Here is an 18275-nt window from a genome sequence, read left to right as displayed (position 1 = left end):
TTCGCTTCCATACATTAGGGTTGGTACCAGAACTCCATTATGAACTGCTAATTTAGCCTCTTGCGATAGACACTTATTTGCTACGACAGACTTTAAGGCACCATTAACTCTGTTACCGGCACTAACCCTCCTTTCAATATCCTTGTCTATATTTCCATCTCTAGTAAACATACTACCCAGATATACAGATTCTTCGACCTGTTTCAAACTATCTCCATTTACTACAATCTTACATTCAGTCATAGTTACATTTCTTTCAAAGACCATGACGTTCGACTTTTGCACATTCATTAGCAAATCACTCTCCTTGCACACTTCGTAAACCTTTGTAACCAAGGATTGCAGTTCCTCTTCGCTGTCAGCTCCTGCCAGCCTGCCAGCTTCATATACCTACGTGTATAATAAACACAAAAGCATAATATGTTTTTGGTTAGAAATATCTACTGCGAAAACCGTTCGTCGGTTAGGTTTAACGGGGTTTGTACGAACGTTAGGCGGCTAAGGTTAAGGAGAATTTTTTTTACACATTCCAGGCAGGGGTGGAAAGAATCCAGTGTTTGTTTTAAATTTTCCCTCACCGAAAACAGCAATGTACATGGTTAACTGAGCTTTCATGGGCATCTGGGTATATATATCTCTAATTTAGCATATTATTTATTATTCCTATTTCTTATTATAGTATAGAGCAAGTTTCTAGAAACCATATCTCAATTATCATTTCAATTAAATTTTTATATATTTATTTAATAAATTATTTTTCTATTGATTTGAATGTTACTATTATTACACTTATTTGTTTATAAATTTGTATAAACCACTTAATTTTTTTAATTACACTTCGACCGGTTTCGAGGTTACTACCTCATCGTCAGGAATTTAACTAACTTATAATTACACGCGTTGCTATTTATATAATAAAATATTGTATGAAAGAGACAGAAAATTTAAAGAAAGAGAGAGAAAGAAGATAAAATAAATCATAACGGGAATAGTTTTAAAAGAAGACTCGAAGTTAAATTTAATTGATTATTTATTATTTGAAGTTTTTGATTAATGGCTTTACTAATTTCTAATCGTTCTAAATTATCTACACGAAAACCATTTTTATTGACATGCAAAATTTCTACACACGTTTCTTGATTAAATTCATGGTTTTAGATATAAGATGATTTGCGAATTCTGAAAAATTATTATAACTCAGACATCTTATAAGTATGTTCTTTGATTCTAACTTTAAATTTACGTGAAGTTTTTCCAATATAGAAATTTGGGCAATTTAAACAATTTAATTTATAAATTCCCGAATGATTTAATATATCATCCTTATCTTTACAATTTGTTAATATTTTACCTATGTTATTATAGGTTAAAAAAAATTAAGTGGTTTATACAAATTTATAAGCAAATAAGTGTAAAATGTCATACCACAAAGTGAAAAATGTTTTTGATAACAATAAGACACTATTATTTTTTACATTTGATTACGTATGAATCTAAATTTGTATAATTCAAATTTTAATATTTATATAAGACTATCTTTTTTACATTGTATTCTTTGAGATTTTATTATTTATTACTTATAACTTGTTTTTCTGAATTGTTATTATATTGCATCACATGTCATTATAATTTAATCTGATTAATTTTACTATGTATTTTTTATTGTTAATTATTATGGCTTGACACGGGCATAGCCTAAAAAGCCTTAATAAATATATATATATATATATATATATATGGTTATTACCTAACTAAACGCAGCCCATCTCATTTGTCACCTTGATATTATATTTTTTAAAATAATATGTAACAATATATAAACTCAATTTATTTATTTATTTTATTGGGTAAACAATCAGCATGTACAAAATATATTGTCAATTTCTTCGTATATTAGTGTAGGACACTTTTATATCCATTGTCATAAAAAAAATAGCCTCGGTAAATCTAGTTATATTGCTCATGCGAGCAAGAATATGCATTCTCAGTGTTGTAGATAATTTTAACATTGATTCAACGTTGACGCGTTGTCTGCGTAAAACAAATTTTGTCTTGTTGGTCTAGATGGCACACGGAATGAGGAATAAATTTTGTTTGGTCCCAACACCTATGTATGGAAGTGAAACGTGGAACTGGCAGAGGAAGGATGAAAGCCGAGTGAACGCGGCTGAAATGCGATCTCTTAGACGAATGTGTGGGAAATCAATGTATGACAGGATTACGAATGATGAAATCAGGCGAAAGAGTAAATCAGAGTCAAGTATAATTGATAAGATTAAGAAAGGGTATCTGATGTGGTTTGGTCACCTAGAACAAATGGACGACGAAAGAATGGTAAAACAAGTAAATATGGCAAAAATGAACGGCAACGTGAGACGAGGACGATCTAGGAAAATGTGGCATAATCAGATAAACCAAAATCTTAAGCCTGGTCATGTCAAAAGTAGGCAGAACCGAAGGACATGTATGGATGTGGAAGAAGCTAGAAATGTATGCCAGGATAGACGTGTGTGGTGGTCTATTGTATCTGCTTACTCCTACGGGGAAATGGCGTGATGGTAGTAGTAGGAGTAATTTTATTATTTATTAATTTGAACAAAAGCAGCTGGTCTAACATTATTCTTTGATTTTTAAGAGAGTTTTTTTACATGTATATCATCAAAACTCTTTATTGCTCACTAGTTCAACCCCATCTAGAATACGCTTCTCCTATTTGGTCTCTTTCTACAGAACTCATATTGACCATATCGAGTCTGTCCAACACCGTTTTCTAAGAAAAGTGGCATGGTTGCTCGAATTACAAAGAGGTAATTATTCCTATTTTGAAATAGAGCAATCTCTTAATCTGTCTTCATTGGAGAGACGTAGAACTGAGATGGACCTTATATGCATTTTCAAAATACTTAATGCTTTAAGTGATGTCCCATCTCTGTTGCAATCAATTTCTTTTCATGTTCCCAACCGTGTCACCAGAAGTCAAAATCTGCTATTTATAAAATCTTCTAAGAGCAACTTTGGTTTTTATGCCCCAATGTCCAGAATGTGTAGATTAGTCAATTCATCACACGGCTTGGAATTTTTTGGAATCGATCTTCCGGCTTTTCGTAGATCTCTTCGCGACTAAACAGTCTGGGATTAAGTTGGATTGACATGGTTTAGCTCAAAGTTTTAGGTCTTTCGTTTTTTTAAATATATTGAATACAATTATTGTTTTGCCCTTGTTTGTCTTTGCTAAATAGTTTTATGTTCTTTTTGTTCAGTTTCTTGCATTAATGTTTCTTCGTGTAACTGTTGTCATTGGCTTAGGCCGTATATATAATAAATAAATAAATAAATGTGTGCTTTCAGCATAGTAAAGAAGTTTTTGTATTTGTATCCACACAATGTCTCGATGAATATATGTCGTAAATATTTGGCATTTGTGCGGATGTTGGGCCACCGGGACAGTAACCTGTTACTTGATGCCTGCACAGTAGTTAAATATGTGAGCTGTACTAATAATGTTATTTTGCTTTTTGTCTTACTATTATTTATGTATATAATCTGTGTGGATTTAAGTATGGATATGTTTTATTTTATGTATGTTTTTTAGAAACCATAAGTGGAGGAGCCATTTGGCCATGCGGAGCGGTGCGTGAGGGGTGGCCAAGGAAAACGGTTTGGATCCCAGCAGAAAGTTATAAGAATCTCCTACCTTCCGGATCTATCTTGTTGGTGACTGGAGGCTGGAGATGGCTCTGGGACACTTCACTTCTCACTTAATTTATGGTGGTTTTACGATGTGCGGTAGCGGGGAGGTTACGCGGTGCGGAGCGGTGAGCGGCGGCGATGTAAATGACTCGATGCTCGATTCTTAACTAAATTACTACTGGGCGGTGAGGGACAGGGACAGGTACAGGTGCGAGTGGGTGAGAATATCAACGTTAATGTGGGTAATATAAGTATATATAAAATTATAAATAAGTATATAATATCGGCGTAACCAGCGCGTCAGGCTGCCACGCAAGAGATCTCGGGTTCGATTCCCGACATGGTTGATATGAAATTTTTATTTAAAAGGGTGTTTTCACTCTAGAATATTTCACAGTCCCTGGATTGGTACCTGAAGCGTAAGATGGATCATCTTACCTTCATGTAACAAAATGATCAAGATACGCTGCGATTGGCTACCAATGCAGTGTCCTATGCACCATTAGGCACGGAAAGGGAATGATGTTTAAACACTTAGCACTTTTGTGTTGTAATTAGTATATAAATAACTGTTCAACAATATTTTGAGTTTGTACAAATTTTTGTAGACAAGGACTGGATTCAACTCCCTGGGGAGCTGTTTATATTAACATATTACAACAGAGATGAAGAACATTTAAGAGAAGGTAATATAGAAGTCCAGGCATCTACAGGGCTTATGACCTGTCAATGGCTGGTTTAAGTGGCCACTTTACACACTGTGTAACATTCACCATTCTGCCTATATTTGAACATCTATTTTCCTTAAATTCTTTCATCTGTTGATGTTTGTGAAGTTAAAGAGCTGAAACCTTTATTTATGCAGGTGAGATTCAACTAATTGAATTATTTCACCTACATACTAGGCAACGCCTGAAAATATTATTTTTTCAATTTCTATACTTCTTCATGGACCAGGTAATTTATCAACAATATTTTGACTTCGGACGTCAACCGACAAGATGGAGCGGCACAGTCACTGAATTATCAGAATCATCACTGACGAATGCCTATAGAAGAGCACAAGACCGTTCCAGATGGAGGGAGACTGCCCACAGACGTGCTTTGCCTGGAGTCAGGCGGAATCACCATCCTCAGACATGAGGCACGGATTGAAGAAAGAATAAATTATCCTTACAAGAAATATGACTGAAAATAATCATTCTCACGTCTTTTAAAGAACCCAGTGGTCCAAAGTTTTGGAACGCCAAACGCAGTGTACTTCGAACATCTGTTTTATGTATGTACACACTTGTACTGTCCTAAATAATCATTAATATTTACATTATTAACACGCGGATGGTTTCACGCCAGTATGACCCTTCAAGTGTTCCTTCAAACGAATTTTCCGTCGAGTTGTAAAACTACATTCTGAGCATCCAAACGGTTTCTCATTAGTATGTATTAACATGTGCTGCTTTAAAATATCACTTCGTCGAGCTTTGTAATTACACACTGAGCATGCAAACGGTTTCTCGTCAGTATGTATCAACATGTGATGTTTTAAAAGATCATTCCGTCGGCATTTATAATTACATTTTGAGCACGACAACGGTTCCCCGTCAACATGTGTCAACATATGCCGTTTTAAAATATGCTTCCATTGAGTTGTGTATTTACATTCAGAACATGCAAACTGTTTTTCACCAGTATGATGCCACATGTGCCGTTTTAAAACATTCTCCCATCGAGTTGTAAATTGACATTCTGAACACGAAAACTGTTTTTCGTCATTATGTATTAACATGTGCCGTTCTAAATGATCTTTTCGTGAAGTTGTGTATTTACATTCTAAACACGCGAGCGGTTTCACGTCAGTATGTATCAACATGTGCCGTTTTAAAATAGTCTTCTGTCGAGCTCTATAATTACATTTTGAGCATGCGAACGGTTTCTTGCCGGCGTGCATTGACAAGTGTTGATTTAAAATATCCTTTCGACGAGTTCTATAATTACATTCCGAGCATGCGAACGGTTTCTCGCCAGTATGCATAGACACGTGCTGTTTTAAAATATCTTTCCGTTGAGTTGTATAATTACATTCAGAGCATGCGAACGGTTTCTGATTGGCACTTGTCAAAGCAAGTTGATTACAAATTTTATTCTGTTGGATTTTGTACGCCTCTGGTATTGGTTCTCTACTATGAGACGGTAGATTTATACTCTTCACAAGTAATGTTGACGATTCAGTATCTGAAATCAAAAGAACATAATATTAACTAGGGAAATCACCCTTCTTGTAGACCCCGGCTAGGTTTAGAGGGGATATATCTATGAAAATTTGTACGTCTAGTTAAAATATTCAAAGAGGAATACCATTTTCACGTCCTTTTCATTATTCAGCCTATCTCTAAGTTAGGGCTGAACCAAACCAAAGGATAAAAAGTGTATCTTTAGAGCTGCTGTTTCTGCATATTATTTCTCTGCTCCGGGTGAATTGCCATTCCAGTCCGCAATAAGCTACAAACGCGATTTTATGGTGCCCAGAGAATACCAGTAAAGTTAAACTCGGAAAAACGCGGGAACGTCTTTAGAAACGAGGACACCTACTAAGTTATAAACAAATATCATGGTAAAATTGTTGCCTATACTGAGAAAAATCTATTTGAATGTTTGACTCAACAAAAGTCGTTTCCAATTTTCCTTATTCATATTTTAGACATCATACATACTAGTAGTTATTAGTTCCATAAAATTGATTCAATCAAAGAGATTTTTAAACAAAATATCTGGTAAACAGAATTAACAATCATTTTTTTAAAGAGCGTTTTTAACTAACTTTGAAACTAACCTATGAGTATTTTGAGGGTTTCATCAGTTGATGTAGCTCAAAAAATGACATGAACGGCATTTTAAAATGTTTTCACAAATGTTGTTATTTAGATGTTTTGATGATAATTTTTCAGTATGCTGACGATATATGTGTAAACATAAACACGTGTAACATCTAAGCCCTTCTATTAAGAAAAGAGAGAGATAATTTACACATTTTTTTAAATTTAATATATTATCTAAACGACATAAGATTTACGCTTGTACGCCCGACGCGCACCGCTTTATTTTAATTTAAAAATTAATTGAAATAAGAAAATAAAATGAAAAGCTAATCCACGTCGGAATCGTATCATTAAACAGATACCTATAGACTTTAAATTGAATTAGGCGGATGCATTATTACTCACTAGAATCATTGGTGAGAGAGGATTGCAAACATTCTTGTTTTATATCAGAATATTCTATGTCAAGTTTAAGCTGTTGAATACTGGTCCCCGGTTCAGTCTTTACGGTAGCAACGCCTAGCTCCTCGCTTCTATAGGAACATGACGCCCCTTTCCCAGTATAGAAAATATCTCCTAATTCATCGCCAGTCCCCGGTTCAGCCTTCACGGAAGCAACACCTTGCTCTTCACTTCTGTAGGGACATAACGCCCCTTCCCGAGTATGAAGAATATCTTCTTTTATACCGCCCGTCCCCGGTTCAGCCTTCACGGAAGCAACATCTGGATCCTCTGTTTTGTAGGAACATGACGGCTTTTCCTTAGTATTGATAACACATCTTTTTATGTCACCATTTTCTGGTTCAGCCTTCACGGTAGCAACATCTAGCTCCTCATTTCTGTAGGAACATGACGCCCATTCCCCTGAATGGAGAATATCTTCTCCTAAATCGCCAGTGCCTGGTTCAACCTTGACATTCACTGAAGCGATATGTTCCATAGTCGAACACAAACACCTCGCTATACTTGAAGATCAATCACCTGAAAATGTACACGATGCATCCATAATTTTGATTATTCATAAGACATTTTCATCATTCAGAACAATATTTCGTATGGGAGCATATCCGACTCCATACATAACCCCTTACTAATAGAAACGAGGACGAAAAGTACGTCTATGGTTTTGCAGTCATAAATATTATAATAGAAAATCTTATTATTTAACAGCTGAATTTTGATGCCGATATTCTCTCTGATTGCTCCGATGGTAGCAAAACATGTTGAATAATCACACCTGGTAAAAAATTTCGTGACATATGAACGTGAATATTATATTAAATGATATTAAATATTTGTACATAGCCACTTACCGACTTTTCTATGTCTACCGAATTCGAGACATACCCGTCTCTTCGTCAGGACACGAATTAAACCAACATGCAAAACCCACTATACACCTTCACCATAGTTGTTGCACAATAATATAAAACCAACACGACATGCATTTTAATAAGCACATGCACTGGTTAGGACAAACATGCGCTGGTTAAATTATGAAAATATTCTGTTGTTTAAGAAATAAATGAAAAAAGTAGAGGGGTTGGAGGCAGGGGGTAAGTTTAATGGGTTTAATGGGGTGATTATTACAGTGGAACATCGTATAGAGGACTATATCCTGTCTTGACGAAGAGACAGGTACGTCTCGAAACCGGTAGACATAGAAAAATCGGTAAGTGGTTATAAACAAATATTTAATAACATTTAGTAAAATGTTTGACCACAAAGTTAATGTTAACATATTACAACAGAGATGGAGAACCTTTAAGAGAAGGTAATATAGAAATCTAGGCATCTACAGGGCATATGATCTCTCAACAATCTGTGACCACTTTACACACTGTGTGTAAAGTGGCCACTTAAACCAGCCATTGACAGGTCATAAGCCCTGTAGATGCCTAGACTTCTATATTACCTTCTCTTAAAGGTTCTTCATCTCTGTTGTAATATGTTAATATAAACAGCTCCCCAGGGAGTGGAATCCAGTTCTTGTCTACAAAAAATTGGACAAACTCAAAATATTGTTGACAAAGTTAATGCTTTAAACATTAATAATGAATATTATTTATAGCACATGACGGATTTTTATTAAACTTTAATAGGGAGTTGAAATTTCCTTGTGTATGGTTAGTTATTTTTAACACGGTTGACTTATGTCAAAGTGTTTTAAATTTTAAAGGACAGGTATAATGTAAACAGTTCTCAAAATAAACTAAATAATATTATGTTCGTCGTGAATGAATTACCTACGGTACACCTTTGCCCACAAGATGTGCCTCAAAGGTCAATGAATACAATTTATCATTTTTCAAACTTACTTCATATTCTTACTCAACGAAGTCATCGAACAAGAAGGAAAAAGAAGAAGACGGTCGATCTATAAAATCATACCGGGCGGTGCATACGCGTGAAAGAATAGCCAACGTGCTGGGGCAGATTTATTATAATAAACTATCGTTTAATACAGACAACACTTTGGGAACGCGGAATATAGCCCGTAATGTTTGACGTGCGGTACACAGCACGTGTGACGCGCAGCCGCGATCGGCCATTTACATGAGGATGCACAGATGGTTACAGATTACAGACACCGAAGGAGGCACATAGACAATACTTCAACGACAACAAAGACCATAGATATAAGTTGTTTATATTTAAACAGTACTAATCTAAGTGTGTTCATAAATTTATTGTGCCCTCTTCAGGGTTATTAACACTTTGTATCCCGGATTTAGAACATGACCGTTCCTTTGTCAAAGCTAAAAATGAACGAAAGCTTAATATTTTTAATCTTACAAATAACAAGTATAAACCTTAAATGCATTATCTGCTAACAGGAGCTTGGAATTTTTGTGTCAGTTTTTCATAATAATGTAAAATTACATTCTGAACATGCGAGCGGTTTCTCGGCGAACGGTCTCACCTGTATGTTTAAAAATGTGTCTCTTTAAATCCTCTTTCCGAATTGCTATATATTTACAATCTATTGATTGATTTGGTGTTTATTTTGTATAACTCCATATTTAAACTTATAATTAGACAGACGCCGTAGAGCCGTGAAACTGGCGTCGCGGGTTCGATACCCGCCAGTTAGAAAAAATCCAACAAAGGTTTTTCTCAATTGGTCTGGGTGGTGTGATTTATTATTCATAACTTTCTTCCACATCCTTTCTTTCCCACCTGCTGACAAGCCTCTTATTCCTTTTAAAAAATACATTTATGAAATCAAACACTGATTTGAGTACTGAACACTTCATTTTATTTCTACAAATATAAAAACAAAAATTTCGTCACAATTGTTCGGCTTTGTTAGTGCATTTTCAAACGAATGTGAAGAATAGATGTATTGAATGTCCTTATATAGTTATATAATTCAGGGTGCTTTAGTAAAATAAATAAATTATAAACTATACCATGTACATTTATCATAATTGTGGGAAAAACCAATAGTTAAGAGCAAGGCCAAGTGTTTAATAGGTAATAGGGAATTTATGTATTTATATTTGAATGGCGGAAAAAATTATAAAAAAATAAGTATTTATTGACAAACATCTATGTATTGTGATGTAATCAATGAAGCTCTATAGTTTTATATCTTTAGATAATTGTTGTGGAAATTATATTACTCGTAATATTATTAAAATAGTTTGGTGTTCTTTTTTATTTTATTTTACAATTTGCACAATCAAACGTTTTTTAACACTTATCAATTAATATGTGCATTTTTAAATTACTATTTCATAAGTTTTATGATTACATCCTGAGCGTGCGAATGGCTTCTCGCAAGTAGGTATATGTTAACATGAGACTTAATTTCACTTTTCTGGGATGCTGTAAAATTACATTCTTAGCATACAAACGGTTTCTGACCAGTATGTTTTAACATGTGCCTTTTTACATCCGCTTTCTGATTTGCTGTATATTCACATTCTGTACATTTAAATCGTTTCTTACCAGTATGTATCAACACATGCTTTTTCAAATTACCTTTTCTAGAACATATGTAATTACATTCTGAGCATGCGAATGGTTTCTCGAGAGTATGTGTTAACATGTGACTTTTAATATCACACTTCTGTGATGCTGTATAATTACATTCTGCACATTTGAACGGTTTCTTGCCAGTGTGAACGAACGTATGCCTCTTCATAGCACTTTTCTGTGGAGTTTTATAATTACAGTCCGGACATTTAAATGGTTTTTCGTCAGTATGTACGAACATGTGCATTTTTAAATAACTTTTTTTAATAGTTGTATAATTACATTGTGAGCAAGCAAATGGTTTTTCGCGACTGTGTGAAATCACGTGACTAATGATACTATATTTCTGTGATGCTGTATAGTTACATTCTGAACATGCATACGGTTTTTCACCAGTATGTTTAGACATGTGTCTTTTTATATCCCTTATCCTATTTGCTGCATATTTACATTCCGCACATTTAAACATCTTCTCGCCAGTATGTACGGACATGTGACTTTTAATTTTATTTTTACGTGATGCTGTATAATTACATTCTGAACAAGCGAACGGTTTCTCACCAGTATGTACGAAAATGTGCCTTCTTAAATAACTTCTGCTAGAAGCCCTATAATTACATTCTGAACATGCAAACGGTTTCTCTTTAGCGTGTATCAACATGTGCTTTTTTAAACCACTTTTTAAGGGAGTAAGGTAGCTACATTCCGAGCATGCGAACGGTTTCTTGAGAGGAGTTTTTAATACACATTTATCATAAGATTTTTTCTTTCTTGGCTGTGGTTCTGCACTATGAGACGGTAGATTTATACTCTCTACAGTTAACGTGGTCGACATAGTGTCTGAAAAAAAAGTCACAATATTAACATAAGGGGAGCACTGGATCACCTTTTTGCAAATACCAGGGATATGAGCCTACTTGTGATAGATCCTAGCAAGATCTAGAGGGAAAATAATATTGATTGAACACTACTGTTCACACTTCTGTTCAATGTACTTCATATTCCTAACGCTCCTATATACCTGCGTGAAAAATTTCAACGCTTTATCAGTTCATAATTTACCTCTTCGTTCTAATTCTCAAAGTACTCCCTTAATACCCATCTACAACTTCTTTTCTAACTCAAATAGTGTCCATGCGGCTCGACTGTGGAATCACCTCCCATCCACCATCAAAGATGTTACTACATTATCTGTTTAAATCACGTCTGAAGAAACATCTCCTTTCTCTTCCTTAATCTCTCCTCCTTTCCTCTTTCCTCTTTTTTCCTTTTTCCCATCGAGTAATAATTTTGATTTAATGTAATTTATACACAAATACGTTTATTACTATTTTAATATATCTTTAGCTTTTTAATCTTATTTTCTATTGAATATGTTCTGTAACTTGAATTATAAAAATTAAACTATTATTTTATCGGCTAGTTGGAAGAAATTGCCATTTGGCAATAAGCCCGCCAATGCACAAATAACATTATGTACAAAAAGTAAAAAAAATATAGAGAAGAAACAGAGAAGCCTAAGCAACAACAGGGCTTATGACCTGTCATTGGCTGGTTTAGATGGCTACTTTATAAACTGTGAAACATTTACCATTTTGCCTTTGTTCGAACATCTGTATTTCTTTAAGTTTTCCATGTTCTTTGTTAAAAAAAAGAGCTGAAACCTCCATGTTGTAATATACTAATATTAATTACTCCCTGATGGTTTCAATCCAATATTAGTCTACAGGAATTTGGACAAACTCAAAATATTGTTTATCAAACCTACTCGTCGTGAAAGTAGTATAAAAATTTAAAAAATATTTTAAAGCGTTGTTTTGTCTGTAGGTGAAATAATATTCAGTCAGATGAATCTCACCCGCATCAATAAAGGTTTCAGCACTTTTACTTCATAAAGATCATACATAGGCATAAAAGTGAATGTTAGTGTGTAAAGTGGCCACTAAAACCAGCCAATGACAGGTCATAAACCCTGTAAATGCTTAGACTTCTATATTTCCATCTCTTAAATATTGTTGATATCTGTTGTAATATGTAAGATAAATAGCTCGATTAGAACTCAAAATATACTTGATAACTAATCATCATCATCATTCCCTTTCCGCACCTAATGGTGCATAGGGAACTGCATTTCTACACCAATCGCAGCGTATCTTAATCATTTTTGTTAAATGAAGGTAAGATGATCAGTCTTACGCTTCAGTTAACAGTCCAGGGACTATGAAATATTCTAGTGTGAAAAAACCCTTTTTAAATAAATATTTCATATCAACCAGGTCGGGAATCGAGCCCTGACGCTGACCATTATACCACGAGGCAGACAAACTGACTTGATAACTACTTGTTTTATTATTTACAAATACGCGTTTATACCATAATACTCACTAGAGTCACCTTCAGTGTTGCGAGAGGATTCCAAACATTCTTTTTTTATATCAGGATAGTCAATGTTAATTTCGACCGGAGTATCACTTCCCCTAATATACTGTTGTCCAATACTGGTCCCCGGTTCAGCCTTGACGGATGCAACACCTCGCTTCTCTCTTCTGTGGGGAGATGGCGCCCCTTCTCCAGTATGGAGAATATCTCCTCCTGCATCGCCAGTTCCCGGTTCGGCCTTAACGTTAGCAACGCCTGGTTCCACACTTCTGTAGGGACACAGTATTCCTTTACCACTATGGAAAATATCCCCTTTTACATCGCCACCCGGTTCAGCCTTCACGGTAGCAAGACCTGGCTCCTCACTTCTGCAGCGAGACGAAGCCACTTCCCCGGAATTGAGAATTTTTCCTTTTACATCGCCAGTACCCGGATAAGCCTTCACGGTAGCAACACCTGGCTTCTCACTTCTATAAGAACACTGCACCTCTTCCCCAGCAAGAAGAATATCTTCTCCTGCATCGCCAGTTTCGGGTTCAGCCTTCACAGTCACTGACACAATATGTTCCATAGTAGAATACAAACACCTCGCTTTATCAGAAGATCAAACACCTGAAAGTATAAACATTACATCCATGGATTCAAAACTCATCATCATTCCCTTTCCGCACCTAATGGTGCAAAGGGCACTGCATTTGTACGCCAATCACAGAGTATCTTAATCGCTTTTGTCCCACGAAGGAAAGATGACCAGTCTTACGCTTCAGGTACCAGTCCTGGGACTTTGAAATATTCTAGTGTGAAAACACCCTTTTAAGTAAATATTTCATATCAACCATGCCGGAAATCGAACCCAAGATCTCTTGCATGGTAGGTAGTTTTATTACTATAATAAATGTACAACTTATTTCGCGCAAGAAATATTTGTTCATCATACTTAAATATTAAATTCTATTCTATATGTGCTTCAGTATGGCGATGACCACCCCCGAAAGCGACAAATGTTAGTCTTTATTGGGGAGGTAGTACCTCGCATACACATACTGAAGTTCCTGACAAAAATATATTGAAAGGCCCCAGGAAGGGCCGCCAAGTTAACATATGCCGCGTTACGTCGGCAACAGTAACCAAGCATACCCTGGAGGAACTCAGTGGGATAAAGCCATGGATAATATCCGCACTCCCTCGTGTAGAGAAACCGAAGAAATTTCTCCAAGAAACTCTCCACCATAAGAAAGTACTTCAACTCACACGGTCCCCAAATCATCGAGCCACTCTCGAGTCTACTTCGCACCAACGAGTTATAAAGAATTCTCAGTACTCGTGTACTTGCAAAAACCCTGGCAGTACGCAAGACGAGTCCTAACATCTTCAACGAACTACCACAAACTGTTTCGGTCTGATCATGAAATGTCCGGGAACTCACAAAAGTGATGCCTAGATCTTTAACCTTCGCAATCCGCATAAGATAGCGGAAGAAAAGCATTTTGTGGGCCCTGGTGAAAGACATAACTGAGCATTTTGAAATATTGAACAATAATTTATTTCGTCTTCCCCATTCAGATACTTATTTATTTATTATGGATAACTTAAATATTTCTAGTCTACAAAAACGTAGAACTAATATTGACTCCATATATATGTTCGGCATACTAAATGGTATAATCGATGTTCCATCATTACTGGGACAAGTCAAATTCAATATTCCGACTCGTAGATTGAGAAACAATAAAGTACTGTTCATCGATCAGCATAGAACAAACTATGGCCTAAATTCTCCAATGACCCGCCTTTGTCGTATTGTTAACTCAAGACAGGATCTGGACTTTTTTGGTTTAAGTTTACAACGATTTAAACGAGCACTAAATAAATAGTCCAGATCTTGTCTCGATGTCCCTTATGTTTGTCAATGCTTCTTTCTTTTTTCTTTAAATGTTTTAAACTACTCTTTTATTGTAATATTTAAACCTTATAAATTGTATACATGGACAATGTCCGTTAATAAATAAATAAATAAATAACTTATACAGCGCCATTTTCGTAATAAAATACCTCAAGGGCGCTTTACATAGTGATTCTATTGTTAAGTTAATTTAATTGAAGCTTTTAAATTTGTAATTTAATTAAAATAATTTATTTTGTTGTCACGTGCTACGGATTTATTCAAATGATTTAGAGAACAAGTGGGTTTTAAGTTTTTTCCGAAACATCACTTCACTTTCACAGCCTCGCACCTCTGCTGGGAGAGCATTCCATGCCATAGGGCCTGCGACCGCAAATGCGCGTTCACCAAATTTAGTGCGCTGTTTGCGTAGAGGTATAATAACTTTTCCTCTCGCCGTAGACGTAGCTGATCTAAGCGTGAGACGCCTGTCAGCTAGTTCATCTGGAATGCATAGTTCCCTTAGATATTCCGGAGCCGAGTTGTGCAGTGACTTATACATAAGGCAACAGAGTTTGTATTCGACCCTCTGTGGAAAACGTACCCAGTGTAGTTCCCGAAGTAGTGGAGTGATATGACTGAACTTAGAGATTTCGAAAATAAGTCTCGCTGCGGCATTCAATACAGATTGTAGGCGAGTCATTTTGTTCATTGGTAGACCTGCATAGATACCATTACAATAATCGACTCTAGACACTACAAACGCATTTATTAATTGACGGGCGGCATAACCGGCAAATTTTTGCGTATGCATTTAATTTGTCTCAGCTGGTAGAAGCATGAACTTATCGTTCTACTAATTTGAGCTTCAAGAGATAGGTCAGAATTGAGTAAAACTCCCAGATACGTTTATTATATCCGCCTGGAGAGTACGAAAATCATCTATTCTGTGTAATTCCGCGATTGACGTCATAATATTACGCTTGTGGAATAAGGATGTTTAGTGCTATGGGAAATTGGATATAAAAAGGTTTTCTTACATGCGGTAAAAATTAGAACAGTTAATTGTAAAGCAAAGTTTCTCGAAAAATTGCATGAAAAAATTAATAAAAATTAAGAACTTTATACTACATGACAAGTTTTTGTGAATTAAACCAATCAATTACATTACACAATACAATTACAATTAGTTTTTATTTTTTTAATGTTTTTTTTTTCTTTTTCTACTCGGTATTTTGCTATGTTTTTTTAAATTTGCTTTTTGCTATACACATACATTCATTTTTTTTACTATGACTTTAAATATGTTTCTTCTTACTATGTATTCTGTTTTTATTTCGCATTTTACTGAGTTTTAAAAGATTTTTATTTGCATATTTATATATTTTTAATGTTTTTTACAATGTTTTTACTACATTTATTACTTTGTTTTTACTATGTTTTTGCTTCATTTTTTTACTACATTTTTTACCATGTTTTTAATTTATTTTTCACTTTGTACTCTATCCTTTTCTACATATTGATTACTGTTTTTTTATATTTTTTGGCTGTCTTAGAACGGGGTAAATAACCCTAGTTAGGCAGTCAAAGCAACTTTGTATAAATTATGATTTTGTGCATGTAATATAATATGACAATAAATGAATAAATAAAATAAATTACAGTGTTTTTAGGAGTTCAGATATATATTCGGTTTTTGAAGCCATATTTTTTACTTTTGATTTACAACTGATATGGCTCAAAATTAGACAGAGGAGAGACTATCACTCCCTCTCATTTCTGTTCAATGTACTTCATAGTCCTAACGCTCCTATATACCTGCGTGAAAAATTTCAACGCTTATCAGTTCATGGTTTACCTCTTCGTTCTCATTCTCAAGGCACTCTCTTAATACCCATACACAATTCCTCTATCTTCTCTAACCCATATAGTGTCCATGCGGCTCGACTGTGGAATCATCTCCCATCCACCATCAAAGATGTTACTACATTATCTCTGTTTAAATCGCGTCTGAAGAAACATCTTCTTTCTCTTCCTTAATCTCTCCTTCTTTCCTTTTTCCTCTTTCCTCTTTTTTCCTTTTTCCCATTGAGTAATTGTTTTGATTTAAGGTAATTTATAAACAAATACGTTTATTTCTATTTTTATATACTTTCAGCTTTTTAATCTTTTTTTTCTATTGAATATGTTCTGTAACTTGAATTATAAAAATAAAACTTTTATTTTATTGGTTGGTTGGAAGAAATTGCCATTTGGCCAATGTACAAATAACATTATGTACAAAAAGTTAAATAAATAAAAAATAAGTATTTTTCAACGTTTGCCATATTTTCATAGCTACGGGGCTCTACTTTTACTACCGACGAGAACTTGTGACGTCACGGGCGGAGTGATTTAAAATAACAAAACTTTAAAAGTCCTAGCGATGAGAATACGACATATAAATATTTTCAAAAATATTGCCTTAGTTTGATAGTCAAATACATATTTTTTAAAAGCACTGAACTTCCTTGTTATAATAATATTGATCGACAATCGCGCATTCTTTAGATTTTTATTTATAAAGCCATTAAGCAAAAGAGAAAAAGAAGACGGTCGATCGATACAAACTGATTGCGATCAAACCTAGCGTCTGTCAATTTGCCTGCAAATCGGTGCTCACATAATACATGAAGTATGCTTTACAATATATTGGCCGTAATATAAAAACACCACAAATACTAAATAAATCAGTTACTTACATGAATTAACGCGAGTGGGAGTAATGTGCCGTCGTTATTAAAGTGTCCCGACCTGTACACGCACTCCTTTCCATGACACAAGCGGCCATTTCGAGGAGACACATAGACAATATAGGTCATAGACAAAATGGTTTACTACTTACCCAGTACTTACCTAACGAAGCATATGGATTATGATCGATTTTGGTTCAGGTCTGTATTTCGCCATGTAATCAGTTAAAAGCATAGAATTAAGAATAGTCCCGCAATAGAAACCGCATACGCGCATCAAACAAAAGGCGACTAAACTACTCTTAAAAGAGTGGTTTAACGTTTTGACTTATTAGTTTTTTTTATAGACGTCGCTCAGTACGCAACTCCCGATTCGAATTCAACTATGCCGTGTTGTGTCGTTTTAAAGTGAAGAAATACTGCTGGGATCTCAATAAAACAGGATGAGATCACATTTAATTTTATTTGTTTTATTTTATTTTATTTATTTCGAATACAAACAGATGTATAGGTGAAATTAATATTTTTTAAAAAAAAACTATATTAAATGTATACATAGTAGGGCCTGCCATCCAATTATATGTATTCACTAAATAATACTGTAATAAAGCGACAACGGCTTGAAGTTTAAACTATATAAATAATAAATATACTTTATATTAAAATAAGATAAATATGGACAAAACAAGGAGATAGTGGAAAGGAAAAGAAGGAAATTGATAAAGAGTGGTAAAGGATGATTGAAGGAAAGTGAGAGTGGAAAATTGCATTTGATTTAATGATTAAATGAATTAT

At 34.8% G+C, this 18275-nt stretch overlaps 2 protein-coding genes across 3 annotated transcripts; both read right to left on the bottom strand.

Annotated features, from left to right (window-relative positions):
• Positions 1 to 4606: 4606 nt before the first annotated feature.
• LOC148275300 (uncharacterized) lies at positions 4607 to 7481 on the bottom strand. Its single transcript, XM_088235867.1, has 2 exons — positions 6912 to 7481; positions 4607 to 5922 (listed from the first exon to the last, which is right to left on the bottom strand). Exons 1-2 carry the CDS (start codon positions 7444 to 7446, stop codon positions 5018 to 5020), a joined length of 1440 nt encoding a protein of 479 aa, XP_088091993.1. The 5' UTR covers positions 7447 to 7481; the 3' UTR covers positions 4607 to 5017.
• A 2261-nt stretch (positions 7482 to 9742) lies between these two features.
• LOC148275299 (uncharacterized) lies at positions 9743 to 17597 on the bottom strand. 2 transcript variants are annotated; one of them, XM_088235865.1, is made up of 3 exons: positions 17490 to 17597; positions 12873 to 13478; positions 9743 to 11327 (listed from the first exon to the last, which is right to left on the bottom strand). In XM_088235865.1, the coding sequence occupies exons 2-3, from the start codon at positions 13435 to 13437 to the stop codon at positions 10354 to 10356; spliced, it is 1539 nt and encodes a 512-aa protein (XP_088091991.1). In that variant the 5' UTR covers positions 13438 to 13478; positions 17490 to 17597; the 3' UTR covers positions 9743 to 10353. The 2 variants fall into 2 exon arrangements, with proteins under 2 accessions (XP_088091991.1, XP_088091992.1); XM_088235866.1 differs by lacking the exon at positions 9743 to 11327 and adding an exon at positions 11748 to 12028 and having other exon boundaries at positions 12476 to 13478.
• Positions 17598 to 18275: the final 678 nt, after the last annotated feature.

This window comes from Micrasema longulum, unplaced genomic scaffold (genome assembly GCF_059751315.1).
Source record: "Micrasema longulum isolate JH-2025_06_02 unplaced genomic scaffold, ASM5975131v1 h1tg001462l, whole genome shotgun sequence".
Lineage (NCBI taxonomy): Eukaryota > Metazoa > Arthropoda > Insecta > Trichoptera > Brachycentridae > Micrasema > Micrasema longulum.
The sequence above is the reverse complement of the archived record's forward strand: the minus strand, read 5'-3'. Positions and strand labels throughout refer to the sequence as shown.

Excerpts from the sequence above, each read along its gene's own strand:
- LOC148275300 (XM_088235867.1), bottom strand. The coding sequence starts at position 7,446 with ATGGAACATATCGCTTCAGTGAATGTCAAGGTTGAACCAGGCACTGGC. Across the intron at positions 5,923-6,911 it reads CTCTCTCACCAATGATTCTA|ATACTGAATCGTCAACATTA; the intron begins GTGAGTAATAAT and ends TTTTGATTTCAG.
- LOC148275299 (XM_088235865.1), bottom strand. The coding sequence starts at position 13,437 with ATGGAACATATTGTGTCAGTGACTGTGAAGGCTGAACCCGAAACTGGC. Across the intron at positions 11,328-12,872 it reads CAACACTGAAGGTGACTCTA|ACACTATGTCGACCACGTTA; the intron begins GTGAGTATTATG and ends CTTTTTTTTCAG.